This window comes from Castor canadensis, chromosome 15, assembly GCF_047511655.1.
Source record: "Castor canadensis chromosome 15, mCasCan1.hap1v2, whole genome shotgun sequence".
NCBI lineage: Eukaryota > Metazoa > Chordata > Mammalia > Rodentia > Castoridae > Castor > Castor canadensis.
Genome location: NC_133400.1, coordinates 47,684,026 through 47,710,771, shown reverse-complemented (window position 1 = coordinate 47,710,771; position 26,746 = coordinate 47,684,026). Strand labels below are relative to the sequence as shown.

The 26,746-nt window shown below is 37.1% G+C and overlaps 1 protein-coding gene across 1 annotated transcript; it reads left to right on the top strand.

Moving 5' to 3' along the window:
* Window positions 1-1,654: 1,654 nt before the first annotated feature.
* LOC109700474 (uncharacterized) lies at window positions 1,655-25,624 on the top strand. Its single transcript, XM_020185666.2, has 4 exons — window positions 1,655-1,807; window positions 14,515-14,641; window positions 21,067-21,159; window positions 22,957-25,624. The coding sequence occupies exons 1-4, from the start codon at window positions 1,805-1,807 to the stop codon at window positions 24,801-24,803; spliced, it is 2,070 nt and encodes a 689-aa protein (XP_020041255.1). The 5' UTR covers window positions 1,655-1,804; the 3' UTR covers window positions 24,804-25,624.
* The last annotated feature ends 1,122 nt before the right edge of the window (window positions 25,625-26,746 follow it).

Below are 26,746 nucleotides of genomic sequence, written 5' to 3'. Positions count from 1 at the left end.
GTTTAAAGCAATGGTTTTGCGGTGCACCGGTGGCTCAGGCCTGTGATCCTAGCTACTCAGGAGGCAGAGATCAGGAGGATTGAGGTTTGAAGCCAGCCAGAGGAAATAGCTCGTGAGATCCTATCTCTAAAAACCCTTCACAAAAAAAAAATAAGGCTGGTGGAGTGGCTTAAGGTGAAGGCCCTAAGTTTAAACTCCAGTACCACAAAAAAAGGAAAAAGCAATGGTTTCTGGCTTGGTCTCAAACTGTACAACTTTGAACAGTATTGATGCTTGAGTCCCAGTACAGATTCTGATTTTATTTATGTGTTTATTTATTTTTGTCAGCACTAGGATTTGAACTCAGGGCCTCATGCTTGCTTGGCAGGTGCGCTACCACTTGGGCCACTCTGCCAACTTTTTTTGTGATTTTTTTTTTCAAGATAAGGTGTCTTGAACTATTTGCTGGGGGTGGTTTTGAACCTCTATGCTCCTGGATCTCTGCCTCCTGAGTAGCTAGAATTACAGATGCCCAGCTCTCCTAATTTAAAGTTGGATCTCTTGTTGGATGGTGTTGAGTTATACTGTGATCAATGCAGATTTTTATGCATATGATTGTTGTTTAAACTCACAAAGTACCACTCTATGGGGAAAAACCAGACATCCACAGCCTGCCTTAACACGTCGAAGGCAAAATTGCAAAATTTATTTTTAAGTTTATTAAAGTTCTAAATTATTAATTTAATTTATTTAAATTCTGTGGTCAAGTCTGTGAACAGATCTGAAGACTCCTGGGAACTCATCTTCTTTTGTTTGCTGTCTGATCTCTGGAAGGGGGATGGGCCTGTGCCTAGAAGCAGGTGGGAAAGAGTGGTCTACCTTTGGGCATTCCTTCTTGGAGCCCTCTGCTCTCTTCAGGACACTACCCTTCTCCTCCAGCTTGAGAAATATTGGTAAGGGAATCCCCTTATCAAGGAAGGATGTCCCCTCACCACTGATATAAAAAGGAATGATTCAGGCTTTTCATGTCCCTGAAGTCAGGGGAGCCATAGCTTTCAGAGCTGAAATGTAGCTGCTCTGAACTAAGATGTGCTGGAGACTTAAAATAGAAAGTTTTAAAGATTTTGTGCCAAATATATATAAACTTCACTAGTAACTATATTGATTACATATTATAATAAGATTTTCAATATACTGTGCTATTGCAATCAATTTCACCTGTTCCTTTCAATTTTTAACATGTGAATGCTAGAAAATTTAAAATTACAATTGTGCCTTATATTTTATTTGCTTGGGACATTTCTGCACTTTGGGGGATTGCTTCCCTGTTCAAAACTCAAGCAGTCCTCTTAACAAGATCAGAACCCAGGAAAATTACCAGAAATTTTCAAATAAATGTCATTATATTCTTTCCACTTGTGAATGATATATACCCATATATGTAACTTATAAATTGATATGTCCTTTCATACAAAGTTAAATGCTAAGATCTTCCTGGACGGAATGATAGCCCTATGGAGGAAGTCCTGCCTTAAAAAACTGCGAATACTCCTTTCCCAGTCTGGCCTTATTCAGTCCTGGGTTGACGCCATTTACTGTCATTCATGGCGCTAGGGGGCGGGACCTAAAGCTATATCCAATCAGACACAGAGTCTGAGAAGCGGAGGCGGGTTTTCACAATCTCGCGGGTCTTTGTCTCTGTGGTCCGCCATCTTGGTATCCGTAGCTAAGCTCAGTGTGGCGGCCTACGTGTTTCCGAGGTGTTTTCGTGGTCCTACCGTTAGCCAGTGCCTGGAGAGCCATACGGAGTACACACAAACCAGAAATGGTGAGTGTGCGGCTCACGTCCCGAGATGGGGGAGGGGAACTGGCGGGAACCGGCAGTGGCGGGACCGGACCTTCCTTGTTTCTGCGTTGGAGTCTTCAGGCCGGAGTTCTCTTCAGTGGCAGCTGGGCCTTCGGTTCGCTCCGGCTGTGGGTTGGGGCTGGGCTCGCAGCCGGGACTCCCTCCGTCCTGTCCTGTCGTCAATGGAGCATTCTTTGTGGCTCCCTTTGCCTGCCCCGAGTCTGCCCAGGTGGCGTGGTGACCACCCAGAGGGTCATCAGAGGAGAAATCCCATTCGGTGTGAGGGATTCCTGCATCAGAGGAGCTGGGAGCCGGAGGGCCCTGTCCCTCACTTTCCCTGAGTGGTCACTGGAATTCTCCTTAATTTTTTAAATGTGTGGGAAGCTGCATCTCAAACTCTGTCTCGCCAGCCTGGCTTCTTCTAGGTCTGATATATTTTTTGGTACTGACATTTGAACTCAGGGCATCATGCTAGGCTGGCAGTCTACCACTTCAGCCACTCCACCAGCCCCTGGCAATAAATTCCTAAAGTTACATCTCTCTGCCCGCATTCCTGAACAACTTTTTTCCATGACATTATCAACTGTTAGTTTTCCATACTATATTTCACAGGGACTTAGTGTTTTGTGATTCCCCAAGTGCTGGATGGCAGCTTTTTAAAGGATTTATTTTGTGTTTGTGAACACTTCATATGAAAGGAAAAATGGAAGAGTCATTTTACTCCCTGTAATAAAATCTTTGTGCCTGTCTTTTTGTCTTCTTCTAGCACAGAAACCTTATTAAATGTCTTTTGGTCGAACTTCCCACTTGGAGACTTTACTGGGTGAGGAGTCAGCCCACCCTGCAGTTTTTTACTGGTCCTGGGTATCAGAAGTGCCTATCACCAGGTGCCCACAGCTGCCACATCTCTGGAGTGTCTAGGAGTGTCAGCCCCTGGGTGCTGTCCTAGAGAGCAGCCTGAGGTGTGGGAATGGAGCCTCTTAGAGCAGCTAGGTTCCCTGGGGCTGGGAGGAATCACCTTACTTCCCCTCTTCTAAAAGGCACTTCAGTTTGCATATCTTGGCTATTGGGAGTAGTGTTACTGTGAACTTCAGAGTTCAACATTGTGATTTAATTCCTTTGGATGGAAACCTAGAGTTGTGGTTTGCTGGATTGTATGAAAGTTTTAGTTTTGTGAAGAGGTTCATACTGTTTTCAAAATGACTGTCCTAGCCTGGCTCTTGTGGCTTGCGCCTACAATCCTAGCTACTTGGGAGGCGGAGATTGGAAGGGTTGCAGTTTGAGGCCAGACTGGGCACATACACACATTGTATTCTAGGGTTCCCTTTTTTCCATATCCATGTCTTCTGGAACATTGTTTTTCACGTTTTTGATAAAGCTTTTCCAAGAGCTGTGCTCAGACTGTAGATCAGCCTTTTGCTTCATTTAATTCCTGGCGCAAGTTAGTTAAAAGTCCAGGCCATCAAGTAGTCTCTGGAAGAGTGTGCTGCCAACTTTTCTTAGGAATAAACAGGAGTCTGTGCTTTTTAATACAGGCTTCTCTGCACTCCTGGGGACGGGGTTTGCATACCTATTTAAAATCATTTTTTAGGTTGGCTGATCTAGTGAGATTTGCATGTGCCCAGTCCCTTAGTCCCAGAGTTTGGAGGTTTAGTCCCTGGAATGGAAGATGTGAAAGTTGGGTCACTTAGAGCCTGAACCACTTGCAGGAGGAATTGGCATACCTGGAGTTACAGGTGGGATGAGCTTGGGAAGAAGGTTTGGAAGGTCCTGACCTCCACTTAGGCTGTCAGAATATATTTTTTCAGTCTTAACCCTCCAACGAGACTAGATAAAAGTCCAGCTGTCAGCAATAGCAATAGGCATAGATATGCTGGCGAATCCCTTCTAGGGAGAGACTGGCATCTTTGGATGAAACCAATAGGAAGTACTTGGATGACCCTATAAAAACCACCACTGTCTCCCAAGTCTTGAGACTTGTGTGTGTGTGGTCCTGTTCTTGCAGCACTAGGGAAATTAAGATTCAGACCACAGGGAAATTAAGAGTTGTGCTTTAGGTATGGTCCTAAGTTTTCCTCAGGGTGTACTACTAGGTGTTGAGGATTCTTTGTCAAGTAAATGGAACTTTGCTCAAGGCAGAATTTTTTCCTCAGCTTTTCTGCTCATTTGATGTAGATGTTCTCTGTTTCCCAGTATATAAGAAGTTTCTCACTCATTTATGGCTTTATCTCAGAGGACCTTAAATCATGAGTAGATGTTTATTCTGTGTGTCCATGGATGGAGACTCAGGAGCTGTCTATTTTGCTGTATTTTCCAATATCAACTTTCTTAATATCTTGTAACAATGTATAACCTTATTTTTGGTGCTGGGGACTGGAATCGGCCTAGTACATTCTGGGCATGAACTCTTATCAACTGAGCTATGCTCCTAGCCCCAACATCTGTCTTGTTTTTTTAAAGTGATAGTAAAGTTTATTAGGAAAGGAATATACTTTCAATAGACTGAAAGCAGGTCATCTCTAGAGAGAGAATGAGAATGACCCCAACATCTGTCTTTTGATTGGGTTGTTTAATCCATTCACATTTAATGTTATTCTTGATAAGGTTGTATTTATATAATTCTTTTTTGTTCTAACAGTAGAACATTTTATACGTTTATATGGTTCATCAGTGAATTTTGTTTGCATTATGATTCCTTGGTCTTTATTATAGCTTTGTAATATGCGTTAGTTTCAGGTAATGATAGCCATTCCTGTTGCTCTTATAACTCAAGTTTCTTTGCTAATTTTATATATATATATATATATATGTGCATATTTATGCACACACAAACATATATGTATACACACATAAACACATACAAGTACAATGTATAACTTCCCAGGTGAATTTTAGTATTGTTTTTGTCTGTGTCATTTAGGTTTGTGTAAGTAAACTCTGTGATGTTTTCACAGTGAAGGAATCATCTGACAAATGTATTCCCAGAATGTATCCTCAAGGTTAACTGCAACATGATTATATATATAATATATATTATAATCATATATACTATATAATTAATATAGTTTTTTCATTATAAAATTTGCCAGTTTTTTTTTTTTTTTGGTACTGGAGTTTCAACTCAGGGCCTTATGCTTGCTCAGCTGGAGTTCTACCACTTGAGCCACTCTACCTATCCTTTTTTGTGTTGTGTATTTTCCCACATAGGGTTTCATGAACTACCAATCCTACTGATCTCTGCCTCCTGAGTAGCTAGCATGCATGAGCCAGTGGCACCTGGCAGTATCTTTTTGCTTTCATGGTTTTCTTTCCTTTACTGTTCTTTTATAAAACTTGACTTTTCTTAACTATTAAAAATTATAATTATCTAATGATTTTTTTTCCTTCTAGTGCTGGGGATTGAGCTCAGAACCTTAGTCCTGAGCTAGGCAGGCCCTCTACCACTTGAGCCATGCCCCTAGCTATCTAATGAAGTCTTAATCTCTTATTTATATTAAAAGTGTATGTTCCTTTTTTTTAAATCTCAGCTTTAGCTTCATCCTACGTTTTTAAACAGCTCCATTAAGGTATAATGTGCAGATATTTAAGGCATATTCTTTTTGTGTTTTAACACATGTATATCCATGAAACCAGTACCACAGTCAACATAATTAAAATATTTGTTATTCCAAAGTGCTTCCTATTATAATCCTTTTCCTTTGCTGTCTTTTTATTTAATAAAGTTGATTTTATTGAGCCAAACAAAAACAGGAGAAACATTAAAATTATATATAAGATAGTGAATTATTGCAATGGGAACACACCGTTCAACTACTATTTAGGTCAAGAAATGGAACATTAGAGACGCCCCAGAAAAGCCCTTGCTGTCTTGTCTGCAGTGGTAACTACTATTTTTCTACTCCAATCCGTACTGATAGAGTATTCTTACGGAGTCTTTTAGTGTGTTTCTGTTCTTGGTAAGAGTAGAATTGATGGTTTGTAGGGTGTATTTGAGAAGTTATTATGAAATCATTTTCCAAAGTGACTCAACCAAGTTACTCTGCCACCAGCAGTGTTTGATGATTCCAGGAACTATGATCACTAAGTCTGTTTTTTGTTGTTGTTGATGTTCTTGTTTTGCCTTTGTTGTCATTGTGTTCACTATCCTGGTGAGTTTGCAGTGCTATCTGCTGATTTTAATGTTAATTTCCCTAATTAGACTGTGCACATGTATTCACATATCTGTTTTGTCTTTTGTGGTGTTGAGGCTTCCACATGCTATGCAGATGTTCAGCCACTGAGCTCTACCCTCAGCCCTGTTTGTCGATTTGTCTCCAGCTCTATAATTACTTGTAATTGAAATAGAACATGATGTAAAACATCACTTCAGAGAGTAATACACTTTGTAAAGATAATTTTGCTTTAATTTTTGTTTAAGTTTTTCAAGTGTGTATGGGTGTGCACGGGAATGTAATATAAGATATATTTCTTACCATGGGTGAATTCCAAAATACCTGTAAACTTCAGGATTACTCACTTAGTCTGTGAAATGTCTTTATCAGTCTAATGAGAAATTACCAAGTCTTTATACCAAGCTGTATCTCGTTTTTAATTGCCACGCATATCTGCTTACTTGAGGGAAATCTGTTGATTTTAATGAGTCTCGTGTCTTTCTATGCTTTTGTGTACGTGTGTTTAGTATTCTCTTCTGTATCTTGTGCTGCAGTTGCCCTCTGCTCCATGGTTCCAGGTCTAGAATAAGGGTATCAGTTCAAATGCATCTACGACTATTATTGAAATAGGGCTGGAGGAGTGACTCAGACTGTAAGAGCACCTGCCTTGCAAGCGTGACACCCTGAACCTCAGTGCCACCAAAAAAAAAAAAAGAAAAAGAAAAAGAGATATAATTTGTGGTGAGGCGTTACCACGGATAACACGAGTTGACAATGAGATGAATGCAGAGGAGACTCAGGCACCTGAGAATGCCATGGCAATGTTGTCCAACAAAATTTGTTAGCTTTCTGTTCTCTACATTCTAGAACTTGTTCTTTTGTCACCTTCACTGTGACTCTCAGTTTTTCTTTCAAATACTAAACTCTTCCTCCCTCCTGCCTTAACTACTCACTTGTGGTTTGCATGCTGCATAGGGACTCCAGGCTTGTGACTTCAGGCTTGTGTCAGAAATTCATTCTATTCATTGTCTGTTACTGGCTTTTCTTATTAGGTAATTGATCTCTCTCCCATTTGCTTTATCTCCACACTGTTCTTCTTCCTATTCCTCATCATGTGGTACTTACACTGTTAATTGAAGTACTTCTGCCTTTTTCAATTCATCTTTTTTACTTTGTCATATTAAAAGCAGGTACTGTTCTTGGGAAGGTATTTGGTGTTTGAATAGATGTTAAGCTTGTGTCTGTGTGGAGATGATCATCAGAGGAACTTACTCAGCTACCATCTTGCTCTACTTCTTCAAACCTCTTTTTGTGATTATGCATAAGGTAAAATTTAACATTTTGACCATTTATAAGTGTACCATTTAGTGGCATTATGAATATTCAAATAATTTTCAACTATTTCCATCTGTCTACAGAAAATTCCCTAAATAAAACCCCACACATGAAATAGTAAATCCCTGTTTCTAAATCTGCATGTCCTGGGGATCAAGGTTTTACTTTATGTTTCTATGAAATTTATCTACTATAAGAATGTTACAGAAGTGGCTTCAGATAATATTTGTCCTCTTTAGATTGGCTTATTTTGTGTTTTCAGGCTTTATCCATGTAGTAGCTTATGTCATGATTTTCTTTTTCTTTTTTTTTATTGTGGTAGTGGGGTTTGAATTCAGGGCCTCATGCTTGCTAGGCAGATGCTCTATCATTTGAGCCACTCCACCAGGCCTTTTTTGTGTTGGGTATTTTCATAGGGTCTCATGGACTATTTGCCTGGGCTGGCTTTGAAACTCCATCCTCCTAATCGGTCCTCTTTCTGAGTAGCTCAAATCACAAGCAAGAGCCACCAGTGCCTGGCTGTAGGCATCCTTACGTATTTTCTATACGTTGATAGGCTACTATTGACTTTTGGCAATAAATGAGAGGATTATTTCTTTCAAGGGATCCTGCATCATTGAGCCTTCAGAGTTGACAGTGGGTAACCGAAACTGAGTAAAACCAAGTGGTGAATTAGGGAGGATTACCGTATTGAATTCTTAAATATTTGAGGCTCTTCTGGTTCTCTCTGTCCCTCTTCCTCTCCCTCCTCATGCTTCTCTTTGTCTCTCTTTGCTTCTCTCTCCCTCTTTCATTGCTAATTCCATCTCATCCATTGGGACTTCTAAAATTTATTCATATCTGTGTTTTTACTGAATTTTTTGGCTGGTTATTTGCAAATCACTAAGAGAAAAGAATATTAATTAAACAACTGTGATTGTGGATTTTTTAAGTTCCCTGTTTTGTGGTGTTTTTTCTTTATGTTCTCTGAGTCTTTGTCTTTAGGCACACACACATTTATAATTATGCCATCCTGGTGTATTATTCTTTTATTACTGTCTTTGTGGTAATCCATTTTTGGCGAAGTTTCTTTTATCTCATAATAAGATATAGTATTAAATAGATACTAGTTGATAAAGAATTTTGCATGGAAGGGTTATTTCAAGCCTTTAGAGAAATTCCATTTCCCCTTCCCCCTCACGTGATAAGTCAGACATTATCTTGTATGGTTGTACTGCAGTGTACTTTGTGCTGTTTTTTTTGGGAGAGGCTTCTTTAAAGGTATTCTCTTTATCTTGAATTTCATCTGTTTGGCTGGGATTTGCATAGAGTAGTTTTTTATATTCTGACTGAAAGTTATTGAGTTTCTTGAATCTACAAATTGATGTCTTTCACAAATTTTGGGAAGGATTTAGACACCGTTTCTAAACATATTTTTTATGTTTCCTTTATTCTCTTTTCCTTCTGAATTTTCCTTCTATATTGCTACATTGGTATCTAAACTCTATCCATTTTTCTTTCATAAAGATTAAAAAATATCCACTGACTTGTCTTCAAATTCCATTTTTTTCTTTTGACTTTTCCAATCTGCTGCGAATGAAACAGGAATTGTTGATCCTGAGTTCATGTCCTGGTGAAGTTGATTATTAGCTTGACCAGGAATTAAGAGTAAAATAATCACAAAGTGTACTGAAAGGATAGCAAAACACCTTCACTGGTGAAAGAGCTAAGCCAAAGAATGATAGAAGTGTAGAAGATGATAAAAGGGCTCTCATTGACTAAAATCCTCTTCTTTTTCCTTGAAACTAGTTTGTGATTGGATATCATTTTAATTCATTTCTCTCAGAACCTGATCACCTGACCACTCCATTCTTACTGAACTGGACATTCTGGTAGGGTCTTGTCAGTCGTCCTACCCTTGAGGGCCATCATTTATACTTTATAACTACTGTTTGTGATCTTTTTGAGTGAGACATTTTTTGCTGGTTTACTTTCCTTGAAGAGCCTGGTTTTCATCTCTTGGAATGTTTCTTTTCAAAGATGCATCTCTGTCTCCCTTATTTAGGAGAAAGACTACTGTATTTTATTATCTTGGTAAGAGGCCTGCTCCTCACTTCTCTTTAGGTGTTTATGTTTAAGGATGGCTTCCTGTCTCACATATCTAAGACAAAGTTACTTTTGCCATTTGCTCCCTTCACATTCTTCTGTTATTTGCTCCCCTCATATTTTCAAAGTCACTCTGCCATTTGCTCCCCTCACACTAAGCTTAACAGAAATTTTAAATTGTTTTTTGCAGTACTGGGATTTGAACTCAGGGCCTCATAACTGCTAGTTAGGTGCGCTGTCACTTGAGCCACTCTGCCAGCCCTTTTTTTGTGTCTGGACGTATTTGCCCGGGCTGGCGTCAAGCCTTGGTCCTTCTGATCTCTGCCTCCCAAATTGCTGGGATTACAGGCATGAGCCCATGAGTGCCTGACCTGTTCCATTTTTACTAAAACTTGTTACAGTTCCTGTCTTCTTAGAATACCCAAAGCAATTTGAATTTGTATACCTGGAACTAGAGCATTCATTTTGTTTAGAATAAACTATATTTTCATATTTTCCTAAAAGCAGAGCCATTATTTGACATTGACAATATTATTTATCTTTAATTGAAAATATTTATAGATAGTTTAATCATCTTTTTTTTTTTTCATTATTCATATGTGCATACAAGGCTTGGTTCATTTTGGTTTAATCATCTTTTCTACTTCTTTAATCTGGGTTAAGTACAATTTGTTTTTAGTGGTTCTATTTTTCAGTTTTCCCCTGAAGGTGAGTCACATTTTCCTGTTTCTTTTATGTGTATGTGATATTAAATTTTGTCCTGGACATTGTAAGTCATATATATGTTGTAGGGGTTGTGGATATGATTACATTTGTCAAAAGAGTAATTTCTGTTCTACCTGAAGTAGTTAATTGTTTGGACTCAAATTCCAAACTCAGCATTTCTTGCAATGACCACTAGGTGATTCTTAATTTCTTTTAGCTCTCAGTGGCTTCTTTTTCTATTGATTGCTGAGATTTACCTTATACATGTGGTTTAGTATTCAGCCAAATATTTTGATGGGTTTTCTGTGCAAATATAGGTGATTGTATTTTTTGGCTTTCTCTCTTCCAAGAGTAACCTCTTCACCCTAAAATTCTGATTGTCTTCTCAACCCTAAACTTTTCTCTTTATCATACAGAGCCAGTAAAGCAGCAGTTTTTATTCACTTTACCTGTGTGTAAAGTGGAGAGTGCCCTCTGACAAAATGCAAAAATTTGCAAGCAGTTTGACTTTTGAGGAATTGCTTAATTCTTTTGCTGCCATTATGGTTTTTTTCCAGTTACTCCAATGGCTATGCAATAAATTTTGTTGCAATTTCATCTTTTCCTTTAGGTAGTTCATCTGGCAAAACACCTTGTCATTACCATAGACACCATGCTACTTTTAAGACACGCTATTTGCCTTTTCCTTGTAATCTGTCCTATAATTTCCTCTACCTTGGCCTATTTCATTAGATTTCTGGGTTTTTTTTGTTTTTGGTAGCACTGGGGTTTGAACTCAGGGCCTCATGCTTGTTAAGCACATGTTCTGCCACTTTGAGCCACTCACTCCACCAGCCCTTTTTTGTGATGGGTTTTTTCGAGATAGAGTCTCATGAACTGATTGCCCAGGGCTGGCCTCAAACAGCAATCCTGCCTTCTGAGTAGCTGGGATTACAGGCGTGAGCCATCAGTGCCAGCTAGAAGGTTATTTTTTTATGTAACATTGTTAGTCCTTATGGCAGAAGGTGAACATGATGACGTGTGCATAGTTCTTACAGCTTCTGCTTAGAACACGTATCTATTCAAATGCCATTGGTCAACCAAAGCAAATGTAGGATTATAAGCTTGCTTATTTGAGCTTCACTGCAAGGGGGTATTTAATCTTTCATCAGAGATAGGAATGACAATGCTATGAGTGAATTGTGTCCCTCAGAACTTACATATTGAAGCCTACCCCTGAAACCACATGTAACTGTATTTGGACATAGGACTTGTCAGAGCTACTGTGGTTAAGTGAAGACATAACTCCCAACCCTTAATCTCATAGAATTGATGTAGATATCTTCATAGCATATAAGAAGAGGGAGAGAGATTTTTCTCTCCTCTGTGTGAGCACACATCAAGAAGGCTGCCATCCAGCCAGAAGGAAGACCTCATCAAGGACTGAATCATAGAATAATGAAACCTGTTGAAATTGTTCTAAGAATTGGGAGAGGGGGAATGAGGGAGGACAATGGAGGGGATGAATCTAATTAAGATATAAGCACATACATAAATATCATGATGTAGTCCCCTGAACAACTATTATATGCTAATTAAAAAAAGGGACTAAAAACTTGATTTTGGACTTCTCTGCCTACAGAACTGTGAGAAACAAAATTTCTGTTATTTAAGCCACTCAGGCTATGGCATTTACTATGGAAGCTCAAGCCAACTAATACAGGGAGGGACCTCAATTTGGGAGAACAGAAACATGTTCTAACACACTATTTTTGCTTGCTTAATTTTCCATAAGAACTTGTAAATCAGCTTGTCCATGTCTATGTACTTCCATAAATATGTTAAATAGTTTGCTAACAAGGGGGAATTGATATTTTTATTATGTAGAATTTTACTGTCCACGAATATGGTAGTCTTTTTATTTACATAGTTCTTTTTTACATCCTTAACCTTTTTTATCCCCTTATATACTTGCATACTTTTGCTGTTAAATGTATAGTTAGGTCATTTTTTGTTTTGGTGTTTTTGTTATTTTATGAAAATTCTGATATATACGAAGAATTTAATGCTAGTTTTTATAGTGTGTTAATTTATTGAGTCAATTTAAATAGTTTTCAGGAGATCCTCCTGTTTTTTAGATATAAATTATAAGAAAATCATAATCTTTGTAATTTTCTTTTTCATTTTTTAAATTTTTTTGGTGGTACTGAGGTTTGAACTCATAGCCTCATGCTTGCTAGGCAGGCAGTCTACCACTTGAGCCACCCTGCCAGCCCTTATTTGTGTTGGGAGTTTTCCAGATAGGGTCTCTTGAACTCTTTGCCTGGACTGACTTCTAACTGCCATCCTCCTGATCTCTGCCTCCTGAATAGCTAGGATTACAGGAATGACTCACCAGTACCTTGTATCTTTGTCACTTTTGATTTTCTCTTTTCACTTGAATTGATAATACATTTTAGACGGTGCTAAATATTTACGGTGATGGAACATCTTTTTTTTGTGTGTGTGTTTTTTGTTTTGAACTTGCAGCCCTTCCCTCAGCCTCCCATGTGCTGGGATTATAGGCATGTACCAGCACACCTGAAAAGATGGAGCAACTTTATCTTTCTCTGTTTTCTCTTCAGCTATCATGCTGCCTTTTAGGTTAAGAGACATATGTTATCATGTGAAGAAAGTCCTGAATTCTATTTAACTGAGAATTTCCATTATAAAGGGGTCATGTTTTTTAAAAATACCACCATCTGTATGTGGATGATCACAGGGTTTTTTTCCGTAGAGCTATGAATTCAATGAAATACATTAATAGTATTAAGGTGAACTTTTCTTTATTCCTGGACTAATCATTAAAATATCTTTCTTGGATTGGAGGTGTAGCTTAAGTGATAGAACCTGAAGCTCTGAATTCAGATTCCAGTCCCACAAAAATAAAATACACCTTTCCTAGTTCCATGGCCTATTTATTTTCCTCAGTCACTGAATGTTAGTGTTTCCTTGGTTTTAGTCTCCGTTCAAGCTCTTAGGTTTTTCTGTTTTCTTATTTTGTGTGGCTGGGGTTTGAACTCAGGGCTTCTTCTTGCTTGCAATGCAGGCAGTCTACTGCTTGGGACACACCTCCAGTCCATTTTGCTCTGGTTATTCTGGTCTCACAAACTAGTTGCCCAGGCTGGCCTCGAACTGTAGTCCTGATTTCAGCCTTCCAAGGAGCTAGGATTATAGATGTGATCCACTGACTCCCAACTTTCCTACATTTTCTTTGAGCCATTTTACTCTGATGGCTTCAACTATCCATGAGGTTCTGTGCTTCATAAACTTTCATTTTCCCTTCAGATCTCTTCTGAACCCTATACCATATATCCAGCTACCAGCAGGACATTTTCACATATTTGATCACAGAAACTTCAAGCACAGTATGTGTAAGATCTGTCTAATGTCTGTCCATCCATATTCATTGTTCTTTTCACCAAAATTTAGTTTGCAGCACCAGTTTCTTTTACCTAACTGGCCATGCAGACAGCTTAGAAGCAAACATTTTTGCCATATGCACAACAACAAACTAGTACCAAATTATAGTTCTGCTTTTTTCCTCCCTTTTCTAAAAGGATGAATTCTGTATTCTGTATTGTGTATTCATGTGTTACCCTAGTTTCTTCCCTTCTTATTCTGTCCCTTAAGTCCTTTTCTATTTTCCTGTCATAGGATGACTTTCAAAATGTAGAACTGTTGAAGTAACTTATCACTTTATTGACCCCCTCATTGTTTGCACATTGTATTTTGGGAACACAATAATAGTTATATGTAGTATAATAGTAAGCGCATGATATTTAAGTTACTGGAAATAGGCTTAATTTATAAATGGAAAAGTACTGGGTTGTCATTTACTTTAATATGTTTATTGCCTTCATCACAGCCCACGAGTATCCACCTAGATGTGGTCCTACTTGAGGTTCCACTAATCTGACCTGCATTCTTTATGTTCTTGCACCCTGACTTCTTTTGCTTCAGATTCATGAGCACACATTCATATAGAAGATCTGAACCTCTTTCTCATTTCATTGAAACATAACCTGATGATACTGTTTTTCTACTTCGTTACCTTTTCTACACTGGATATGTGCTTTCTTTATCTTAATACATTATTTCAAAAGTGTTTGTACTTGAGCCTTCAGGGTAGATTACAACTCTTTTCAGGGCATAATTTCATTCATCTTGTTCTTGGTAGGAATAAGGACAGTTCTAAATCTCTAAGGGAAATTCTAAAATTTATTTTTTTCTGAATTACTAAATTAATATACAAGCATGATCCACTCTCATATAGAACACAAATCAAGCTGCATCTTCCTTAAGACGTGTTCACACAGTAGTGTGCACTTCCATGTTTCTGTTCTTCTGTCCCAGGGTCAAAGGCTTTGGTTGAGGTGAAATGTTTCATTACAGGGGTTCGTGTCGTTTGAGGATGTATCTGTGGACTTCACTTGGGAGGAGTGGCAGGACCTGGATGATGCTCAGAGAAACCTCTACAGGGATGTGATGTTGGAGACCTACAGCAGCCTGGTGTCCTTGGGTGAGCAAAAGTCCCCACTGTTCTTTTGAGAAGCACCTTCTTTGTTGGTAAATATAGGAACCACTTCTAAATTTTAATGCTAATATAAATACACGTATACACATATGTGTATGTATGTATAAATGACACATAGTATGTATACCTATTTATGGGGTATAATGTTACAGTGTGATATTTTAATACAGTGTAAAATGTGTAATGATCAGTAATTGGAAAGAACAAACTCAGACATACCATTTCTTTATATTTGGAACCTAAATCCTCTGTGTTAGGTATTTTGAAATACTTAATTTTTTTCAACCATAGTTATCCTCTGTGCTATATCCTGCTTAGCTGCACTGTTGTGTTAACTATCATTTTCTCCATCCATCCCTCCCTTATTTCCTTCCCAGGATTTGGTAACCACTATTCCTCTGTTTCTTTGAGGTCATCTTTAGCTTGTGCATATAAGTGAGAATGTTCAATATTTATCTTTTCTGTATCTTTCACTTAACAAAAATGTCTTCCAGTTCCATCCACATTATTGTAAATGAAATAATTTTGTTTTTTAATGACTGTGTAATATTCCCTTATGCATATATACCACATTTTCTTTATTCATTCATCTTTTGGTGGATACCTAGGTTGATTCCATATTGTGGCTTTTGTGAATAGCACTATAATAAATGTGTAAGTGCAGCTTTCTTTCACAATGCTGACTTCATGTCCTTTGAGTGTTTATATATATTTTCACTGGTGTGAAAACTATATCATAATAATGTGGTAGTTCTGTTTATATTCTTTTTTGGTTTTGGGGCTTGAACTCGGACTCATGCAGCTAGGTAGGCACTCTACCAGTTGAGCCACTCCACCAATCCCTATTTCTATTTTTTGAGGAACCTTTATATTGTTTTTCATAGCTTAAACTATTTCATATTCCCACCAGCAGTGTAGGAAGGAGAGTGTTCGTTTCTCTGTATCCTTGCATTTGTTACTTTGTGTGATTTTGGTAATAATCATTGTATCTCACTGTGTTTTTTATTTGCATTTCCCTGATGATTAGTGACGTTGAACATTTATTCTTATACTTTTGAAGAAATGTTTAGTCAGATCATTTGTTCAGTTTTTAATCAGATTACTTGTTTTTCTGCTGTTGACTTGTCTGTGTTCCTTATATGTTCCAGAAATTAATCTTTTGTTGGGTAAATAGTTTGCAACATGCCTGTTGATTGTTTGCTTTTCTGAACAGAAGATTTTTAGTTTGATGTAATTCCATTCATTTCTGCCATTGTTGGCTGTGCTTTTGAGTTCCTCTTAAAAATCTCTGCCTGGCATGATGGCATGTGTTTAGGAGGCTGAGGCAGAAACATCACTCATGTTTAGGAATTCAAGACCATTCTGGGCAACATAGGGAGACTTGTCTCAAAAACAAACAAAAGCCAAAACACCAGAAAACAATTTTGCCTAGATCTGTGGCCTGAAGTGTTTTCCCTTGGTAGTAGTTTTATAGCTTCAGGTTTTTGATTTGCTTTCTCCGTATGTTAAGAGATAGAGGATCTTATACCTTTATTGTGCATATCGTTATCTAGTTTTCCTGGCATTTTTTGAAGAGAGCTACTTTTTTTTTTTTTTTGAGATAGTATCTTGCCAAATTGCTTGTTGACTTTGAACAAACTTAACAATCCTCCTGCCTTGGTCTCTCAAGCGACTGGAATTACTGGTGTGTGTCACCATGCTTGGCAAGTGAATTTCCTTTTTAAATGTATGTTTCTGCTCCCTTTGAAAATCAGTTGACTGTAAATATATGGATTTGTTACTGGTTTCTCTGTTACATTCTATTGGATTATTTGTCTTTTATGTCAGTACCATGATATTTTGATTACTGTCTCTTTGTAGTATGTGATGACTCTAGGTTCTTTTTGTTCAAGATTGATTTGACTGGGGATCTTTTGTGCTTAACATTTAGGAATTGTTTTTCAGCTGTGTGAAAATGTCATTGGTATTTTGATGAGGATTACATTGAATCTGTAAATCACCTAGGGTAGTATGGACATTTTAACTATTCTTGGAATCATGATGGTGGGATGTCTTTCCTTTGTTTGTGTCCTCTTTAATTTCTTTCATCAGTGTTTTATAATTTTCATTGTAGAAGTCTGTCATCCTTCTTAGTAATTATTTTATTGTTATGAGGAAATTGGTGTCTTGATTTCTAGCTTAGCAGTTTCATTATTTATATATAAAAACACTACTCATCTTTGTATCTTGATTTTGTTTCCTGCAATCTTTCTGAAATCATTTATCCATTCTAAGGTTTTTCTTGGGGTCTATTGGTTCTTCTGTATATAAATCATGTAGTCTACAAGTAAGGATAATTTGACCTCCTTTCTGATTCGGATGAACTTTATTTTGATTCCTTGTCTTATTTCTATGACTAGGCCTTCCAATACTGTATTGAATAAGAGTAGTGAAAGTGGACATTCTTGTCTTGTTCCAGGTCTACTGGAAATAATTTCAGGGTTTTCCCCATTCATTAAGGTATGGGATGTGGGTCTGTCTTATGTAACCCTTAGTGTTGAGGGCTATCCTTCTATGTCTGAATTTTTTGAGTGTTATAATAAAAGGGTGTTGAATTATATCAGGTGTCTTTCTGTGTCTTTTGATGTTCATATGGTTTGTAATCCTTCATATGATGAATTATGCTTATCAGTTTACATAGGTTAATATCATTGTATCTCTGGACAAGTCACACATGATCATGGTGTATAGTCTTTCTTTATATAGTCATGGATTTTATTTGGTATTTTGTTGAGAATTTCGTTGGAGATACTAGTCTGTAGTTTTTTCTTGTGTCCTTGTCTGTTATTTGGCAGTATGGGGTTTGATCTCAGGCTCTCATGCTACCACTTTAGTCACTTCACCTGTCCCTTGTCTGGTTTTGATACCAGGATAATGCTGGTCTGTGGAAGGATTCCCTCCCCTTCAATACTTTGGAATAATTTGAGGAGAATTAGTGTTAGTTCTTGTAAAATTTGGTAAAAATTTAACAATGACACTTATCTGGTCCTGAACTTTATTTTTTTGGGAGACTTTTTATTACCGATTGAATCTTAATACTTTTATTTGTCAGATTTTGTGTGTTCTCATTGTTCAATTTTGGTAGTTTATATATGCCCAGCAATTTATCCATTTCTTTTAGATTTTCTAATTAGTTCTTCTACAGTTGTTCATAATATTCACTAATGATCCTTTGTATTTCTTTGGTATCACTTGGGATGTATTCTTTTTCATTTCCATTTTTTTCCTCTTGGTAGCCTAGGTAAAAATTTGTTAGTTTCATCCATTCAAAAACCTTTTTGTTCTATTGATCCTTTATGCACACGTATATATTTCAATCTCAATGTTCTTCATTTCTGCTCTGATCTTTATTTTCTTCCACTTTGGGTTTGGTTTATTTTGCTTTTCTAGTTCCTTGAGTTGCAACATTAGGTTGTTTAAAATCTGTTCTTTTTTTTTCGATGAAGTACTGCTATATACTTTTCTACTTTTTTTTTTGGTGGTACTGGGGCTTGAACTTAGGGCCTCATGCTTGCTAGGCAGGCACTCTTACCACTTAAGTACTCTGCTAGCCCTTTTTGTGTTGGGTATTTTCAAGATAGGATCTCGAGAACTGTTTGTCTGGGCTGGCTTTGATCTGTGATCCTCTTGATCTCTGCTTTCTGAGTAGCTAGGATTATAGGCGTGAGGCACCAGCACCTAGTGTATGGTCTGTTTTAATACTCATTTGTTTCAATAAATTTTTAAATGCGTTTTGACCTCTTCCCATTGATCATTAAAGAGAATGTTATTTAATTTCCATATATTTGGGCTTGGTTTATGGGTGCATATGTCTACATTCCTAGCTACTCAGGAGGTGGTGGCAGGGAGATTGTGAATTCAAGGCCAGCCTGGGTAAGGGTACTGTTATAGTTAGGTACGAGACCCTGTCTCAAAAACAAAATACAAATAAAATGGCTGGGGGTGTGGCTCAAGTGCTAGAGTGCTTGCCTAGTCTGCTTAAGGCTCTGGGCTCAGTCCCCACTGTGGCCAAATTTTCTTTTCCCATTTATTTGTGTAATTTCTAATGTCAAGTTCTAGTTTTATTCCATTGTGGTCAGAGCAGACACATGGGATGACGTCCATTTTTTGGTTTGTTCCTTCCTTTGTTTTTAAACTTGTTGAGACTTATTTTGTGACCTAACATTTGGCCTGTCTTGGAACATATCCCTTGTGCTGATGAGACATATTTTTTCTTTAGCTGTTGAGTGAAATGTTCTGTAAATTTCTGTTAAGTCTGTTTAGTCTACAGTGTGGTTTAACTGTAATGTTTATTTATTTTTTTTGTCAGAATGATCTGTCCATTGATGATAATGGTTGTTGTATTCACCAGGTATTAATCGTATTAAAGTCTACCTCTTTTAGATCTAATAATGTTTGCTTATTAAGTTGGAGTCTCCATCATTGAATGTGTGTATATTTACAATTGTGCCATTTATTCTTACAGAATTGATCCTTTTATTATTATATAGTGATGCTCTTTGTCTCTTTTTGCAAATTTTGTTATAAAATGTATTTTATGTGGTATAAGTATAGGTGCTTCTGCCTGCTTGCTTTTTTTCCATGATGTCTTTTCCCATCTCTTTACTTTCAGCCCATTTTTGTTGTTACTGGTAAAGTCATTTTATTTTAGATAGTATGCCATTTATTTTTATTCTTCCAGTCAGTATATTATCTTTTATTGAGAATTTTAATCTGTCTATTTAAAGGTTATTATTGATGAAGTGATATGTACTCTCATTTTCTTCTGATTGCTTTGTGTATTCTTTTTATATCTTTGTTAATTTTTTTGTGGTACTGGGATTTGAACTCAGGGCCTCACACTTGGTAGGCAGGCGCTTTACCATTTGAGCCACTCTGCCAGCCCTCAAACTGTGATCCTCCTGATCTCTGCCTTCTGAGTAGCTAAGATTATAGACGTGAACCACTGGCTCCCAGCTTTCTGTGTTAATTTTTGTTCTTTGGTGGTTTTCTATATTGATAGGGGTTCATTCTCTTTCTCTTTTGTATATCTGCTCTACCATTGACTTTCAAACTTTGATATGTTTTTATGGTGGTAGTTACCCTTTAACTTTGAGTATAGGACTCAAGCATTTTAGTTAGGATTGGTCTAGTGATGATGAACTCTGTTTTCACTTGAAAAATCTACTTCTCTGTTTCTGAAGGATAAATTTTCTGGGAATAGTATTCTTGGCTGGAAGTTTTTTTGCATGTTTTTTTGTTTGTTTTAAATAAATGACTTGATGCATTTTTTTTTTTTTTGGAGGGGTGGATGGTAATGAGGCTTGAACTCAGGACCTCACACTTGGTAGGCTTCCTAGGCAGGTACTCTACCACTTGAGCCACTCCAGCAGCCCTGGTTTTGTATTTGGCTTTTCAAGATAAGGTCTTGTAAACTGTTTGCCTCAGGCTGGCTTTGAACTGCAGTCTTCCTGATCTCTGCCTGCTGAGTAGCTAGGATTATAGGCATGAGCCACAAATGCCCAGCCTCTTTTGGTCAAATATGTTAGGGGTTCCTTGAGCTTCTTGGACCTGGTTGTCTATATCTTTACCATGAGTGAGAAGTTTTCACCAGGCTCATGCCTGTAATCCTAGCTACTCAGGACATAGAGTTCATGAGGATTGTGGTTCAAAGTGAGCCCAGGCAAATAGTTTGAGAGACTCTATCTTGAAAAATAACCAACCCAAGAAAGGCCCGGCAGAGTGGCTCAAGTGGTAGAGTCCCTGCCTAGCAAGTGCAGGGCCCTGAGTTTAAACCCTGGTATCACAAAAAAAAAAAAGTTTCTACCATTCATGTCATTGAATTTTTGTTGTTCCTGTGTCCATTCTCTTCTTCTGGACCACCTGCTATGCACACATTTGCTTGCTCAATGATATCAAAAATCTTCAAAGTTTTTGTCGTTCTTTTAATGTTTTTCCCCTTTGAAAATCTGACCATGTTATTTAAAAATACCTGTCATCAAGATCAGAGATTGATTCCTGTAATTAATTCTGCAGTTGAGGGTTTCAGCTTGTGGTGTTTATTTATTTTTTTAAAGTTTCCTTAATTTAGTTCTTTTTTTTTTTATGACCTCTTACCTCTTTGATCATCTCCTGTATATCATGAATTGCCTGTTTTCATTGTATTGTCTGCCTAAATACTTTTGTGTTTCCTTAAGCTTTTTAAGAGTCTTTATTTTGATTTGTTTCTCAAGCAGTTTAATCCCAGTCCATGAAGAATGTGAGTGTAAATGCTCTTTCACAAAATGTTCAGATTGGTCTCATCATCACACAGCTCCTGAGCTGGAGATCATGTTTTTGGCATACTTGGCATAGCAGTTTGGCACAAATTTGACATTATTTCTTGTTAACAGGTCATTGCATTACTAAACCTGAGGTGATTTTCAAGTTGGAACAAGGCTCTGGGCCATGGATGGTAGAAAAAGCTGCGAACTGGAACTGCCGAGGTCAGTGAATGCTTACTGGAAGACCATGTTGAGGAGAGCTCATTAGATATTGGCCATGTTGAGTGATTTTCACCAGTTTTCCCTTAGGTCCCTGTCCTGAGCACAGGTGATCTCATGCATCATACATTTGCTTTATATAGTTTAAAAAGAGAGCCCTCACATGTAAGTCCATCTCCCCTTTCCTTTTTTTGTTAATACATATTTCATTAGATTTACTAAAAATCTAATCCCTGTTGAAGACATTTTTGTTTGTTAGGTACTTCCTCTGAATTTTTCAGTTTTCCTTACTCAATTTTCATAGCCCATTACGTGATCCATTCTGTCCCTGATCTCCCCAAGACATTTGTTCAGAGTTAGTTCTTTCAGCACTTGGTATTTATTCTTAGAAACTGATCTTTTTAAATTGTGGGATAGTAATTATGAAACAAATGCATCCCCTTTTTAAACAGCTTCTGGAAACTAAGTTTCAACATTCTATTGAGAGATAAAAGTGAAACAAATATATAATATTTGGTAGAGGAATAAGGACCACAAAGAATATTTGTGAGAAAGAAAAAAATACAGTGTTTTATTTTAGGAAAAGTTGAAAGGGAAGGCAGTTTTAAGATTATTAATCATTTGGTTTGAGATTAGTATTTTCCAAATTTGGTATATATCACAGAGATAGATATAAAAACCCAGTTAAGAGGTCATCATTATAATCAAATAAATACCAGTGTTTAAATCATATTTATTCTGTCAGTTATCTAGGGAATTGTTTAGAATTCATGAAGTTGAGGAATATCAGCACAGGAGCATAGAAAGGGGTGATCTTGAACTCCATAGCACAGTCAGGAGATCTTGGGTATGAATGCCAAGTGTAGCAAGAATTTCATGTTGAAAGATTCAGATTTCTGTGTGTGGGTGGAATTTGTAGCTAGCATTTCCTCTTATCTGTGGAAATCATCCAAAGAAAATAGATTTGTATAGTGGACTCCTTTTATGAACATGGATGACAGCAGACCTCTAAACACAAAATATAAGCTTTCAGAAGCAAGTAACTTACCAAACAGGGTTGCATATACCTGGATCTAGGCGGAGAATGCTAACACTTAATGTTGAAAGAATCCAGAAAAATGCATTTCATAGATGGTGGGTACAACTTAGTTTCTATAACCAAACCATTAGTCCAGCAAGAAGGTGGATTGGAGCTTCCTTAACTTGTTAAGCCTCCAGTTAGCATAGAATAGATTTGATTATGAATTTGGAGTAAGCTATCTTCTTCTGGTGTGGATGGGAGTTAATTTGCATTTGGAAAAATGCCAGAAGTTTCTACTATAGTTCCTCAGGAAAGAGTAAAAACTAAATACACATAGATACTAGTCCTTTTTCTAAACTATATTTCTGCTCAGGTGATAGACAACCCAAATGTAGCTAATCCAGGAAAACCTTGCCCTTAGAGATCTGAAAGAAGCTAGGGTGAGATTATATGCATAGCTATTGTAAGAAAGAACTAGAGAAAAAGAACAGAAAAAATAAATGGCAGGTGAAAAATCATTACACTTAAACCTATAGCTAGACAGTAAGTGAATATTTTAACTAATATATCTCCATTTTTCAAAAGAATAATACACCTAAAGCAACAAAGTAACATGAGTTGACACTGTAATTATTAATGTAATTTCTTACATTTATTAGAGACAAAATTCATACATCACGAATCAGTATTAGTGTAAGAAGGCACTTACTTTATGTTTGTATTTCATAAGGAATACTTAGGTGTTGATCATGAGCATTCCTATTTTTGTATCATTTTAGATGTCCAAAGAGCAAATACTCTGAATGAGACCAGACAAAAAAATCAAGAGAGACATTTGTGGCAACTCGTAATTACCAACACCAGTACATCAACTGAGAAGAGAGTTAAAATAGGAACAATATTTAATGTGAGCTCAAACCATGTTACAAGTCTGACTATAAAGAATGGAAACTCTTCAGGAACGAGGTTAAAGGTGCTTAATGTGCGGCAGAATGTCCATCTCCCTAGTAAGCCTGATGAGATGCAAGCTGGAAAGGAACCTGATGGTCTTAATGTAACTAGAAAGGCCCTCAGACATCGTGAGCATAACAACATTCAGAATGAGCAACAGCATTTTCAATATTGTGGACAAGAAAAAGCCTTTAGCATGAAGGCATTGTGGACACATAAGAGGTTTCATGTGGGAGATACTACCAGTAAAGTCAGTGAATATGGTAGAGCCTTTAATAAAGTAACACATACTGCTCAAGATCTGACTCAGGAAAAGAAGGAAACTTCTACATATAATGTATGTGGGAAAACTTTCTATAAAAAGTCTAGACTTACCAAACATGATAAAATACAGAAAGGACAGAAATTTGAATGTAGTGATTGTGAGAAACCTTTCATTAAGAACTCATGTATTACAAAACGTCAGAGAACACATACAGGAGAAAAGCCCTATAGATGTAATGAATGTGAGAAGATTTTCTGTCAGAAGATACAACTGAATGTGCATCAGAGAATTCACAGAGGAGCAAAAGCCTATGAAAGTTATGAATGTGGAAAAAACTTTAAGCAGAAGCAAAACTGTAGCAGGTTCCAGAGAACTCACACAGGTGATAAACCCTATGGTTGTAATTTATGTGGAAAAACCTTTTATCGGAAGTCACACCTCTACAGGCATCAGAGAATTCACACAGGTGTGAAACCTTATGAATGTAAAGAGTGTAGGAAAAGCTTTTTCCATAAGTCATCTCTCACTATACATCAGAGAACTCATACAGGTGAGAAGCCCTATGAATGTAAAAAATGCAAGAAAACTTTCTACTGTAAATCAGACCTGACTGTACACCAGAGAACTCACACAGGTCACAAACCATATGCATGTGAAGAATGTAGGAAAACTTTCTACTCTAAGTCACACCTCAGTATACATCAGAAAATTCACACAGGTGACAGACCATATGCATGTGAAGAATGCAGGAAAACTTTCAACCGTAAATCAAATCTCACTGTACACAAGAAAACTCACACTGGTGTTAAACCATTTGAATGTAATGTATGTGGAAAAACCTTTCATCGGAAGTCACACCTCTGTATGCATCAGAGAACTCACACAGGTGAGAAACCATTCGAATGTAAAGAATGTAGGAAAGCCTTCTATCAGAAGTCAAGCCTCATCAGGCATCAGAGAATTCACACAGGTAACAAACCATATTCATGTGAAGAATGTAGGAAAACATTCCTACATAAATCATCCCTCACTGTGCATCAGAGAAGTCACACAGGTAACAAACCATATACATGTGAAGAGTGTAGGAAAGCTTTCTACTGTAAGTCGCACCTCACTGTACATCAGAGAATTCACACAGGTGAGAAACCCTATGAATGTCAAGAATGTGAAAAGGCCTTTCACCAGAAATCATACCTCAGCAGGCATCAGGTCACTCATGAAAATGAGAAGCGATTTGAATGTAAAGAATGTAGAAAAACTTTCTTCCATAAATCATCCCTCAATGTGCATCAGAGAATTCACATGCGGGGAAATCCTATGAATATATTAAATGTGGAAAACTCTTTTACCAGAAGCCAACTTCACCAGGCATCAGATAGTTCACACAGGGGAGACATCCTAAAAATGTAATGAATGTAGGGAAGTACTATGAGAAGGTACACCTCATCAAGTATCAAGGAAGTCATATTAAAATCTGCATAATACAGACTGGCTTTTTTTTTCCTTTTAGTAGGATGCATCCTGCATTTTGTAGTCTCTCCTTACCATGTGTGTGACCATATAATTCAGCTCTATAGTAGATGTGGATATTTATGATGATCATTACATTTAGGAGCCCACACAAAGTTCTTTCTCCATTATGTTCTTTCTTTTTGAGTTCTCATGTACCCTGAGCCTCACGTGAACATGACCCCCAAAGATGGCCTTGGAAGCCACTAATAGAAGGTTACTGATTTAAGACAAATGTAACTACTTGAAGAGAGCAGAGTTATTCCCATCTCTATTCCTTTTTAGTTTATGCAAGTGAGAAATACTCTGTTGAACCGTTACGCATGATGTGTTTACATTACAGTGCAAACCCAGTGTAGCTAATTCACTTTATAAACTGAGAGAAGTTAGCTGTGCTTTTACATTGCACAGTTAACAGAAGAGAAACCTGTGCTTTCATCTTTTATTATCATGTTAGTTTATAGGAAATAAAAACAGTCATGCAGAGAAAGTCCAATAAATTGAGATTGCTTTATCAAGCACACAGTTTCATTGAACATCTTGACTAAGTTAAATCTTTATAAAGTGCTTCTGCAAAACTTCCAGCTTTCATACTTCAGAAGGAAATTCAGAAGGAAAACTGAATTTCTGTAATTTGGATGTTAATTTTTGAGTGGAAATGTTACAGTATTGGAAATTATTTAAGAATACATATCAATCAATAAATAAATATGAAAGACAAATATTGCCTGTCAGAGTACATTGGGTTGTGTCTCAGGTCATCAGTGGAGATTGGGAGTTGTCACTGGCATCTAGTGGATAGAGGGCAGGCATGCTTTTTAAACAGCTTCACATATATACAGTTCACGTATGCAAGTATTTGGTATGAGAAGAAATTTTCAGCAGTACTGTGTAATAATTTGTGGGGTGAAGAGTATACTTCAGTGGTAGGTAATATACATAGCATCATGTAATAGGCCCTGGATTCAGTCCCCAGTGTAAAGAAATGAGACCCATAGAAATTTTCCACATTAAATACCATTGCAGCCCATTTATATCTTGTTAGCTATATTGTCTCTAATGTGCTATGTGCTTTTTCCCCCCTTTTCTGTGGTGGAAGTAAATATTTATAATTGTTTCAAAACTATTCTTTAAGATTTTTTTTTCCAATTATGAGTTAATACAGAGCTACCCTTCAATCAAGCATATAAATTAGTCACAGCTGACATCTGAATTTAAACAACAGTTTAAACAGTTTTCATTTCTCCCATTTCAATACAAAATAGTGTGTAGAAAAATTAATTATCCCTTATTCCTATTCCTCAAACCTTTAAATATGGCAGTAGCATAAGTATGTGAAAGAATTCTATGTAACTAATGAGTGTATACATTTCCTTTTCCAGTGATAGAGTGCTATGAATGTGCTTTGCTACTAACTTAGTAAAGATAGTAATATGCCAATAGTAAATTAGCAGTAGCAAATTCTGGCATTACTTATATGTGACTTTAGACTCTTGCTTCTGTTTCTTCATATTGACAAAGGGCATGGTGAAGAGTGAATTAAATGCCGTGTTTATTACTTGGCATGTGGTAAATGTTATGAAATTTGTAGGTAAAATGGTGATGGTCATTATAATATAAAATTATTTGGTGGGAGGCTATCATGGAATGTTTGGCTAGAGAACAGCCATCCCACTTTCAATCAAATCTTGATTTGGTTTTGTCTCCTGGTTCTACAGAGTTATTCAGGGATTTATCTTGATTAAGCTTTTAATTAGCTAGTATTAGTCTTTCCCCTAGTAGTCTTTTGTGGCTGAGTGTGTGACCCAGCCGTACCTATGGCATGTCTGGGAGTATTCCCACAT

Bases quoted from the DNA above. Each gene is read 5' to 3' on its own strand.
- LOC109700474 (XM_020185666.2), top strand. The intron at 14,642-21,066 runs GTGAGCAAAAGT...TCTTGTTAACAG, and splicing joins CAGCAGCCTGGTGTCCTTGG to GTCATTGCATTACTAAACCT. The intron at 21,160-22,956 runs GTCAGTGAATGC...GTATCATTTTAG, and splicing joins TGCGAACTGGAACTGCCGAG to ATGTCCAAAGAGCAAATACT.